Here is a 12,135-nt window from a genome sequence, read left to right as displayed (position 1 = left end):
GAACTGATAATATAGGCTAAATGTATTAATGTTAAACTATAGTTTATGGCAGTGCTTCTCAAACTTTTTCTGTCAGGCCCCCCTTTGGCGGACCAAAATATTTTGCCCCCCCCCCCCCCCCCCCCCCCCCCGCCCCAACAAAATAGTAATGAAATGGGCCATGTTTAAATTTATTGAAATAACACCAATATCGTGACCTTTCAAATTGGCCCTATATTTTGTTTTCAGAGCTGTCATGGATGAAAAGCCAGCTTCACACAGATACTGTATGTGGTGCTGAATGGTATCAACACCTTAACTGCTGCATCATGAGATACTTGGTGGGCCATGAGATGAGATAACTGGTACTCAGCACCACACTCTGAAACTAGCTCTCTAGGTGGTATCAGATGAGATTTCAAAGAGTTCTTCCAAGAGTTTGGATGGAGATGTGTCAGGAAGCTTTGTCTCAATGTTGTCTGTAAAGTTTTTTTTTATCCAGAGTAACTTGGTGATCCTTTTCTGTGTTTTATTAAATAATGATTTTCAGATTTTGAGAAATGGTATTTTCATGGAGAACAGTGCAGCTGCAACAGATAGCACTTTATTGATAATTTTCTGTAATATAATTTTTTTTTTTTTTTTTTTTATAAATCTCAAGGCCCCCCCTGTCATGCCTCTGCGCCCCCCCTGGGGGGCGCGCCCCCCACTTTGAGAAACACTGGTTTATGGTATTATTATAGCCTATGTATTTATGTTGATGTTGAAACATTTCCTTTCATACCCTTTCAGGTTTATAACCTGCTATTGTGACTGCTATTGTGACTGCTATTGTGACAACCAATTAAATTACAAACAAAGGTCAAAGAAGTCACAGAGTTATATCCATCCTTGATCACGTTGCCTGAGCCCTTCAAGTCGGGAAATTAAGAACAAACTTGACAAGGATATACGTCCAAATCATGTTGTTTATCGAGTTATTGGTAACGGATTGCTATCCATTGTGTCTAGCTCGAGTCCCGGGACTATTAGCGAGTGATCGGACCGAATTGGAATGAGCACCAGCTTCCGTTTCCGGTTTCCGGTTTGGGCGATCCGCCGATCGGCCACCAGATGGCGCTCTTGAACCGTTGGAGAGTTGAGAGGGGATCAACAGTAGATCTCAAGTCTCCGGGGGAGAAATGTGATTGCGATCACAGATTTTTAAAATATTGATCTCAATGACGTGTTACGGCGTCATTGGCAGAATGAGCATGGCGGGGAATGACGAGTTTAGGCGTCCTTGGCAGAGAAAGTGTTAATATTGTTTTTTGTTGTTGTTCCTTTTCTTTTTATGTTCATTCCCCCATTACGCCTTGGGGTTATGGACATACATTTGGGTACGGGGGTGTTACGTGTGGGGGATGTTTGTGACCTGATCAGATGTTCCCAGTGTGATGTGTCTGGCTGTAGTTCCCTGTCATGGTCTTGTAGTCCTTATCGTTTCCCTCCCAGGTGTACCCATTTGTAATCAACCCAGGTGTGTCTTGTCTCGTCATTCCCTCATGTATAACTGTTCTGTCTGTTCTGTTCCCCCATGGTAAATATTAATTAAATATCTTTTGTTGGTTACTTTGGCTACCGTCTCTTATTATGTTACATTGACCAGACAACGAGCATTCCTTCAGTCAATGGTAACGTAATAGCAAGGTACCGGCATTACAGTTGGTCCCCAGGTGCTGCACTGTGTGGCTGCCAACTGCTCCTAAATAGTTAGGCTAACTAAGGAGGCACTGGGATATCCAGTATGAAGCACAGCACGCTGAGAAAGAGTAGGAAATTGCGCTAGGGGTACAACATTCTGAATTTACCCTCTAATAAAAACAAGATTTTAAGCCTCAATACAAGATACAATTACTTCCAACCCAGGCGGGCAGAAAAGTGGCAATTTTTTTTAACTTGAACTTGAGGACTGCATACTTTTTTTGAAAAGCTTAGTTTTTTTTTATCTACTTTTTCTCCTATTTTCTATTTTCTCCCATCCCGATTTCGCATTGTCCAATTCTACCCTCCCCTGTCTCGAACGCTGTTAGGCCATGCCTCCCACAGGTCGGCTGCAATGTGGACCAAGCCTTGCATCACATGTCCCCTCCGGTACACAAGGAGGCAGCTGTCGCATCTTTTCACCTGTACAGCGCGATCTCTCAGCGGCGAGGGTCTGCGTGAGAGGGACACGCCGCCCTCGTTGCTTCCTGATTCTGCTGCGCAGGCGCACCAACCCACCTGTAGGAGTCGCTGTCCACAACGTCTAAATTGATTTTCATTCATTAATCCAGTTAACCAACAAATCACAATGGCCAAAATTTTCATTATTTTAATTGTTTTCTATTTCAGTCATTATCTGATAACCGATGGATTACATCGGTCCCATTCTTTTACCATATCTATTCACTTTTCAATATTTTACCTGTTCCAAATAATCCTGGTATATTATACATTAATCTCACCCACATTATGAAGAGAAAAGTGAGTAACTGTGGAATAATATAATGATTCCCCAACTCCCTCATGTAAAGACAGTCCCCTCCCCTTTCTCCCCAACCCTGTGTGTCCCCCCCACCCATTTGACCTATCACATGGGACCACATCCCCCCCCCCCCTTTTAACTATATAAGGCTCCTCCCGAGAACAATCCAGGTCTCGTTACCTGGGTCATTTCAGCTGATCACCTGGGGTGAGAGCCTCAGCCATTCTCTCTCTCTAAATACTATGTGTATATTTCTATCTGTCTGGATAATAAACCTTATTATCTTGATCTCGGTTGACTGAGTACATTCTTCAGGATATCCACAATATCCCACACTACGTATTCGGCGAAAAATGCAGCCCGAGCCACTAGACGCTTGCAAAGTACCGTGAATTTCGTCTGTTCCACCGGCGGGCACGACGGCCCATATGCATGTAAAGGGGCATCTAAAAAATAAAAAATAAACATAGTTTTGGAGATGTCTGCTGTAGAGATGTCTGTCATCACTCCAATGCAATGGAGCTGAATGGCACTCTGTTTGTGGTGCTCAAAGCAGTCTCTTTCCAGAAATCATTAGACCCGGTTACTCAAGATAATACACAGACTTTGTTGTGAACAGTTTCATGTATTATGTTTATGGTCCCTCAGAATCCTCTGGATAATAATAATATTAACACTTTAATCGCCGGAAACGCCAAAACTCGTCATTGCCCGCCATGCTCATTCTGTCAGACGCCGTAACACGTCTTTGATATCAATATTTAAAAAATCTGTGATCGAAATCATATTTCTCCTCCGGGGACCTGAGATATACTGCTGATCTCCACTCAACTCTCTAACGGTTCAAGAGCGCCATCTGGTGGCCGATCGGCAGAGTGACGCGCCAAACAGGAAGTGCTCACCCATATTTCGTCCGGGCACTCGCGATCGTTAGCAGGACTCCATCTCGACACACTGGATAATCAATCGCTCGCCCTAACTCAATAAACAACGTTATTTGGACGTATATAGTATTATACAACCTGGAAATGGTTCATCTAGATCAACATCCCATAATAGAAAACTGTCTACTCCAAGCTGATCGCCCAACGGCCCGAGGAGACTGGGGTAAGTTTCAGCGTTTATTATTACCGTGTTCAATATAAACTGCTCTGATGATCATATGACCCACACTAGATGAATGATATAACGTTGCCCACGGAATTATAAACGACCCCCCGCCCATCCGGTCAACATCAGATCATACGTAGTAACTTCTAGAAGTACCTCCAGTTGAAATTTTGTATCTGGCACCGATCGCTACCGAACTGTATTTGATCATCAATATAATGCATTTGGGGCTATAAATCAAGTTCTGGAGAAAGCTGCAGAAAACGATAAAAACATACTTATACTTTAGACCGTATTTTAGTATGAATATGTGAATGAAAAAGTATAACGTTGCTACACCCTGAACAATAGATATAGGACATTGAATGGGCCATAATAATGTCAATTTAGCAATAGAATTTAAAGGGTTATAGCCCTGCAAAGAAGGGGAACTTCTCCATAGACAAATAGAGCTGGCTAGGGATGGTAAATTATGAATTTAACCATAGCGATCAAAGTGTTAACACTTTGACATTAAATTGACATTATTATGGCCCATTCAATGTCCTATATCTATTGTTCAGGGTGTAGCAATGTTATACTTTTTCATTCACATATTCATACTAAAATACGGTCTAAAGTATAAGTATGTTTTTATCGTTTTCTGCAGCTTTCTCCAGAACTTGATTTATAGCCCCAAATGCACTATATTGATGATCAAATACAGTTTGGTAGCGATCGGTGCCAGATGAAAAATTTCAACTGGAGGTACTTCTAGAAGTTACTACGTATCATATCATAATTCCGTGGGCAACGTTATACCATTCATCTAGTGTGGGTCATATGATCATCAGATCAGTTAGTATAGAAGACGTTAGAAAATAACGTTGAAACTCACCGTATCTTCCTCGCGCCGTTGGACGATCAGCTTGGAGTAGACAATTTTCGATTATGGGATGTTGATCCTGATGAACCATTTCCAGGTTGTATAATACTATATACGTCCAAATAACGTTGTTTATTGAGTTAGGGCGAGCGATTGATTATCCAGTGTGTTGAGATAGAGTCCTGCTAATGATCGCGAGTGCCCGGACGATTTATGGATGAGCACTTCCTGTTTGACGAGTGACTTCCTGTTGGCGATCTGCCGATCGGCCACCAGATGGCGCTCTTGAACCGCTAGAGAGTTGAGTGGAGATCAGCAGTATATCTCAGGACCCCGGAGGAGAAATATGATTTCGATCACAGATTTTTTGAAATATTGACATCAAAGACGAGTTACGGCGTCTTCGGCAGAATTAGCATGGCTAGGAATGACATCTAAACACGTCATCGGCGATTAAAGTGTTAATAATAACAACAACAACAACAACAACAACAATTATAATAATGTTTTATTTGTATGGCAATTTAATTTTTTTTTAAATGTAAAGCGCTTTACCATAAGAAGGAATACATCAATTTAAAAGAAACAATAAAAAAAGAAACAATAAAAAAAGAAAGTGATGAATTTGATTTGAGATACGTTTCCTTGACGACCAGTGGTGAGATTGGTTCAAGACAGCTTCATATAGCAGGGTTTTCAGAAAGGATCCAGGTCAGGAGGTTAAGTCTGTTAGTTTCGATATTTTAATTTATTTATTTTTTTTTGCTAGAAATAACAGAAGCTCATTAGATCTTTAATTATGTCGTACGGAACTTGTAGTTTACTGGACTTCTATGCTTGGCTTTTGTTTTTGTAAACTCTTTTCGATGCCTAGGTGGTAGAGCTTACTTGTATTACCATTAATGTTGAGCCCTGTGTTGCTTATCTTTAACTATTAGTCAATCAACAGATTCAATTCACAGAATGCATTACAAATGCACAGAAAAACCTACCCTAAAAGAATAAGCTAACTCACATTATTCTAATGTTCTATGAATGCCCAGTCAGTATCTGTGAACATGAGCAGCTATCGCAAAGCCAGAAAGAAGACCAATGCGTGATGTCATCAAGAGATTCATCTTGGGGGCGGCCAAGTGGCGCAGTGGGCAAGGCGCTCGCCACTAACGCAGGAGATGCTGGGTTCGAGCCCAGCTCTTGGCGTTGCTACCAGCTTGGCTGGTCGTTCATACTAACACAATTGGCAGTGTTAGGGGTGGGAAAGCTGGTGGATGGGGATTGGACGTTGTGGACAGCGACTCCTACAGGTCGGTTGGTGTGCCTGTACAGCAGAATCAGGAAGCAACGGGGGCAGCGTGAGCCTCCCACATGTTACTCCTCGCCGCTGAGAGATCGCGCTGTACAGGTGAAAAGATGCGACAGCTGCCTCCTTGTGTACTGGAGGGGACACGTGATGCAAGGCTTGGTCCTCACTGCAGCCGACCAGTGGGAGGCATAGTCTAGCAACGTTCGAGACAGGGGAGGGGAGAATTGAAGGGAGAATTGGCAAGGCGAAATTGGGATGGGAGAAAAATAAGGAGAAAAAGTGGATAAATATTCATCTTGGTACCGCCCCATTGGCAAGACTTCAGAGACCATCTCTTCTTAAACAGTGTTTTGAAGTTTCTCCATCTAAACTTGCTTAGTTTCCTAATGCGATGCCCATGTGCCCCTTCTGGGTGCTGTCACCGTGTACACAAAGTTGGTCTCACTTTTCTTATGATTGGAGCAGCTGTCTATCTTGACTTGTTCTAGGTTTGAGGCTTGACACAGTTGGCACGGTGATGCAGTGGTTAACACTATTGTTTCACAGCAAAAAGGGGGGTGGGGTTTGCATGTTCTCCCTGTGTTTGCGTGGGTTTCCTCCCACACCAAACAGACATGTATACTAGACACACTCCTGCTTTAGCCCTTGACCAAGCATTACAATTGGAGTTGGTCCTCGGGTGCCTGTCTGCGGCTGCCCACTGCTCCTAAGCGGTTAGGACGGGTCACATGCAGAGGAATCATTAATAAAGTAGAACTTAACTCTTGTTTAAAGGGACACCATGACACTTTAAATCTTATTTGGTGATTTTTTTCTTCACCTCACTGCAATGTGAGCCGAACCAGGCAATGAGGACTGCTAGCAGTGCAAACTGGCCAGTTTTAGGAAAACCAGGGGGACAATTCTTTAAACTTCACCACCTCAATTTAAAAAGTGCCTGGCAAAGAAAACAGAGTTTGGGTTTTTACCAACTTATCTGTCACTCTGCTTCAAATGGAACCACTGCCCACTAGTTGGCGCTGTGTTATTTTACCACTCCATCAATAGGCAATAGGTTACCATAAGAATAAATGACTTGTGGCCATGTTGTAGAGTATATATGGCATAGCAGACCCAGTCTTAACATGACAGTCCAAAAATATTAGTGATCAACAACTCCCCCAAATCCAAACAAACATTCTGTAGGTCAACACAATCAGTCTCCCATTCATTGTCTAAGGAACAGTTCCAGACTTCATACTTGATGACGTCTCAGATATCTGAGTCTTACTTCTGGCTTTTGGGGAGAGCGTCTTCACACATGTTGATTGAACTTTCCTAGACCATGGCAGTAACTAATTTGGGTGGTGTTCCCATTTAATGGTGGATTCCCCCCTTAAAATGTTTTCTTTTGTTGTTTCTTAAATTCTCATCAAATAAAAATAAAAATAAACAAATTCAACATAATTAGCAGGGAAATAACACGACTAACAGATCATAATAGTGTAGGTTAATTCAATTAGAATGGGTGAATAGTATTAGTTCAACATCTGATAAGAGAGATGTCCTTTCATTTTGAATATATAGAAAACACCATATGAAGATCGGCTCATCACAGTGTAGCATAGACTGTACATTGTATAGTAAGCATCATGTTTACTTCATATAGTCTAATATGTAAGCTATTAAAAGAATAAATAAACACAATGTAAGCAATACTTTATAGTTGCCTATCAAATGCATTATAATGAAACTCATGGTTCTAAAATACATAGTTGGACATACATGATATTGTGATGTTTGATTAGGATTGTGTTGCTAAAGCATGTGTTTTTGACTTTACATTTTTTATATTAATTTGGATACATTTTTGTAAAAAAAGAAAATCGACCCTCTGAGCCCTTTAGTTTGGCAGGGAATATCGTATGAGAGATTTGGTTTGCTGTACATTTTCCGTATACAGTTGACAGGCAATAGAGTCCTTGCATGGAACGCTGCTCTTTCTTCCAACATGGCTGCCTGTAACCATTGGTAACCACTTTTGAAAGGAAATGCTCATTTATGTGCAGTGGCAGAGTAGGTAAAACACTGGAAAAGCACACTATTACTGTTCTACTGTGACATGTTTACAAGATCCAGTAATAAGACACCAAATTATTACATCCTTGTTTATATATTTCTCATACTGTATATCAACACATACTGTACTATAGCAACCGTTGTTTCTTCCAACATGGAGGACAAATGGGCATTCTAAACATTCTGTGCAAGGCCTCTATTGGCAGAATTCAAACCATACAACATTATTGTTACCTCAATCATGTAACTGGATACATGTTCCTTACCTGTAGTACCATATGACACAGGCAGGGGGCCACATTTGGTTTTCACACAGTTTGGCAAAATCTCAAGTAGTAAACTTGAAACATGAGTAGTACAATTGAAATGTGGTTGAATGTAATCGATAACAAAAATAGTTAAGTAACTTAAAGGGATAGTTCAGATTTTAGACATTAAGTTGGATGAATGTCAATGCGTTGGAAACCCCCCCATTCCCTCTCTCATATGGGCATGGATATTAATGTACCTAGACATAGTATATCTAGAACTTTCCACAGCCCGGTTGCATGGGGTGAAGGAATCGACACTGGAGATGTGGGTGGCGATCGCTGAAAGCCTTAAAACAGCAGTTTCGTTTTTTTATATGGTATTCTGAACAGGGGGGATAAGTGGGTTTTATGTTGTTTTGGTGTGGTCTGTTTTGCTATTGTCTCTCTTTTTATGTTTCTTGCTTTCCGTACTGTGTCTTATGTTATGTCAAATTGTTGTTGTTGTTTTGTTGAAGTCTATAATAAAAAAAATTGATCACAAAAAGAATTAAGTTGGATGAAATACTGTCCAGTAAGTAGTGTAGTGGATGCAAAGCTATTATCTTACTTACTGAGTTCTGTGGTCGGAGTTTCTGGCGAACTGGAGAGCAAACAGGGTCACGAAACCAAAACGTTTTAATCCACACCACAAAATGCAGGCAAAATGGTTTCCTCTTTCTAACACAAAACCACGTCCTCCTGCATCTGCGTTTCTGCTACAGTATCACATGGCACTATGGCACCGGAGTAGTAATGCAGGTAAATCAGCTGTTTCAAAATACAAGGATGACTGTGATTTTGTGTTGGAAATGGTTAACCCTTAGCCTGCATGTTGTGGTGTGGATTTAAAAAATAAAATAAAAAATTGACCTCAGAATCCCCGTTTGTTGCCTGTCTAAAGCTTCCTGGTCGGGTTTGCTCAGAACCCGACCAGAACTCCTTCCATCGACTACACTACTGGCAAGTATTTCTTACAACTTAATGTCCACAAATCCAAACTATCCCTTTAATTGTTCCTTTGGATTTTTGGATTTCATTCCAACTTAAAAAGGACTCAGAAATGTCATGGCTTTCTCAAATACATTGTAGCTTTCTCATACTGTATAAATCACAATATTCTCAAACAAGAGTGCCATACTTTGACACTGCTCCTAAATAGTTGGGATGGGTTAAATGCAGAGGACACATTTAGGGTATATGTAAAAATGTACAATAAAGATATTCATAAAAACACATCCCAATTCTTGACAAATATTTCTTGGATCTCTGAACAAATCAGTTCAAATATTGTCATATATTATTTACAATAGATTATACAAACTCATCCCCTCTAATCCTTAAATTTGTCCAGGAAGAGTTTCACAATAAATGTATTTACACATCCTGCCTAAATCCTGTCACCAGTCACTTCAGGTGATTTATTCACTCGATCTGCCTGTGGCTCCTGCTGTCAAATATCATTGACCTTCGCTGCGGCTGGTAGAAGCAACTGGTTGAAGTCTCCAGCCTCTGGCCACTTTTTGGAATCGTCATTTTGTTGTTAGGAAGGGTTATGCCTTCGGGGTTCCTCAGATTCTCCGCCATCTCCTTTGAAAAGACATTTATTGCCGACGTATCTGTTAGACTCTTGATGGAAGAAAGGGGGAACTTGCCATCATCTCCTAATGGTGGGTAATCCATGATGGGGAAGGGAGGACTCAGTAGAATAAGGCTCTGGGGCCTCTGCCTGTTCCTGAAGGATGGCCTTTGTAAGAGGTTAGATCTATCGGGTCTTGGGCAATCAGCAAACATCTCAGCATTGGAAGGGTGTCTCCTTCTGATTACTGGGAGGTCTGCAGCAGGTGTAGTCTTCAGGGATTCAGCAGATTTATCAGTAATATTTGGCTGCCGCTGATATTTTGGGGTGGGCTCTTTGTTCTCCAACTCCTCTTTCAGGTCTGCGATTGTTTGGAGAGGATGAGGCGCCGACTCAGTTCTCTCCCTCTTAGTGTGTTCCTTCTCTTGTCCCTTTGTTCCGTCCGGACCTTTGTTATCGTGTCTGGAGTGAGGTATGTGACTGTACTGCACCTTTGGAGGGATGACGGGTACGGCTTTAGCCTGACATGTCTTTATCATGAACGCCGTCCTGACCGACGACACGCTGACTGGGGCTGAGTTTCGCCGTGCAGGAGCCTGCCGATCCTTCAGAAACAACTCCAACTCCAAGGGCAGCCCAGCGTGTGTAGTAGCGTTCCCAGATGGCGTCACCGACCCTCGCTGACTGAATGACAACTCAGAGGAGTTATGATGGTTTTGCTGATTTGAAATGTCTCGGATGCATCGCTGCCCTAAATCCAAATTTAGGGAGTACGGCCTGTGTTTCGCGAAGCAGTTTTCTTCATTCCTCTCTGAGCGAGATGTGTCTTGAGATGCTTGTCTGTGAAGTCTCTGAGATGATGACTGAGTGCTCTTCAGTTTTGCTGTGCCACAGTTACCTACGTGTGGTTGCGCTGAATTATCGCTGACTAGGGGGGTCCTGGTGGGCACTGGCTGCAGGTAGCTCCCTTTAGTTTCCGGTTTGCTTCCTGTAAACGGTTCAGTATTCGAAGCGGGACATGCCTCATTCGACTGTTTGTTTGTTTGAGGCGATGTGGTGTTTTCCTCCGGAGAGTTTGGTATTTCTCCGGTTTCAAAAGAGGGCGACAGACCGGCAAACAAGTCTTGTATGGAAGGCGAGTGGAGAGGACTGGTGACCCACTGTTTGGTGGAGAAATTCAGATCATCCCAGGGCTCCACCAGGTCCAACTCTTCAGGGTGTCCTCCGGCACATCCGTCCTCATTGTCCCGGCTGGGCAATGCCAAGGTGTTGGGTCTGACCTCCAAACATAATGACAGTCTCTCAATAACACCCACCAGAAGGGTAGTGCTGGCCTTTTCCTTACCACCACCACCACAAGAAACTATTTTGTCCTCTTGAGGAACTTTCACCGATGCCTCTTGGTTATTATCGGCAACAGACACAATGGTGTCTGTAGTAACACTGGGACCCGTCTTTAAAGACTGTTCCACTTGACCTCTTTGTGGGACACTTGGCAAATTGGTATCAACAGCTTCACTATCAACAGGTTTATCTATACACAAGGCCTCGATCTTTGGTGAAACTTCACAAGTTTTGTTTTCTGCTTCATTACTCAAATCCAGAGAGTGAGGAAGTGGATTTTCTGTGTCCGCGGTGAGTATGAAATCAAAGCTTTTGTGAAGTGATAACAGGACGTCTGATTGTGAAGACTGCGAGTTTAGTCCAATAGTCATAGAAGGATCAGTCGTAGGGGTATTTGAAGGTATAAAAGCATGTCCAACAGCCAGAGTTGGAGGGCTGTTGCTTTGTTTTGGCTTCAGTTTAGCTTCCTCAGTGCTCTTAGAACAGAAAGCAGCAGCTGTAATGTCCTGTTCCAGTATGTCAATCTCAGGCTCAGTTATTTTTAATTCGTGGTTGAGGTCAGACCATAGCTCTTTTTCCATAGCGGAAGATCCCTTGTCCTGAAATGGATCAATAAAAAAACATTATTTTATTTTCACAATTGAGTATCAAATGTATTGTTAAATAAGTGCCAGGGTTAGGGGCTCCATTCCCTGTGGGGCCTCCCATACTGACAAATGGGATGCAGTCATTCCATAGAGCCATTTTTTGTCACTGTGATCTTGTAGGCAAACACTCTGCTTCTGGAACCAAACCACATGCAAATCCTTTGGGGAGAGACTGCAGGGATATGGGAGAGCTTTAAACAGACAGGTCATCGGGTGTGGCAGGGTTTCATTCAGACTGTCCCCGGAGCTGTGTGCTGGAGTCTCTCCCCAAACCAGGGTTTGATTTCTGAAGTTTTGCCTACAAATGTCCTCATTGCTTAAAACTAGTCAAATGTTCTATTGAGCACTTTGAGTGATACTGGTCTTAGAAATGTGCTAAAGAAATTAAAAAGTATAATGGTAGTGATGGTAATTTCATGGTACTGGCCATTGTATGAATCATTTACCACAGTACTAC

At 42.2% G+C, this 12,135-nt stretch overlaps 1 protein-coding gene across 1 annotated transcript in view; it reads right to left on the bottom strand.

Annotated features, from left to right (window-relative positions):
- Nucleotides 1-4,950: 4,950 nt before the first annotated feature.
- Nucleotides 4,951-12,135, bottom strand: part of arhgap31 (Rho GTPase activating protein 31) — a 57,887-nt gene continuing 50,702 nt past the window's right edge. Inside the window, exon 14 of the mRNA XM_084320677.1 lies at nucleotides 4,951-11,630. Coding sequence (XP_084176803.1) covers nucleotides 9,534-11,630 — 2,097 coding nt within the window. The 3' untranslated portion in view covers nucleotides 4,951-9,533. The remainder of the gene's footprint in view (nucleotides 11,631-12,135) is intronic.

This window comes from Notolepis coatsorum (genome assembly GCF_963971535.1).
Source record: "Notolepis coatsorum genome assembly, chromosome: 8".
NCBI lineage: Eukaryota > Metazoa > Chordata > Actinopteri > Aulopiformes > Paralepididae > Notolepis > Notolepis coatsorum.
This window is presented reverse-complemented; position numbering and strand designations above follow the sequence as displayed.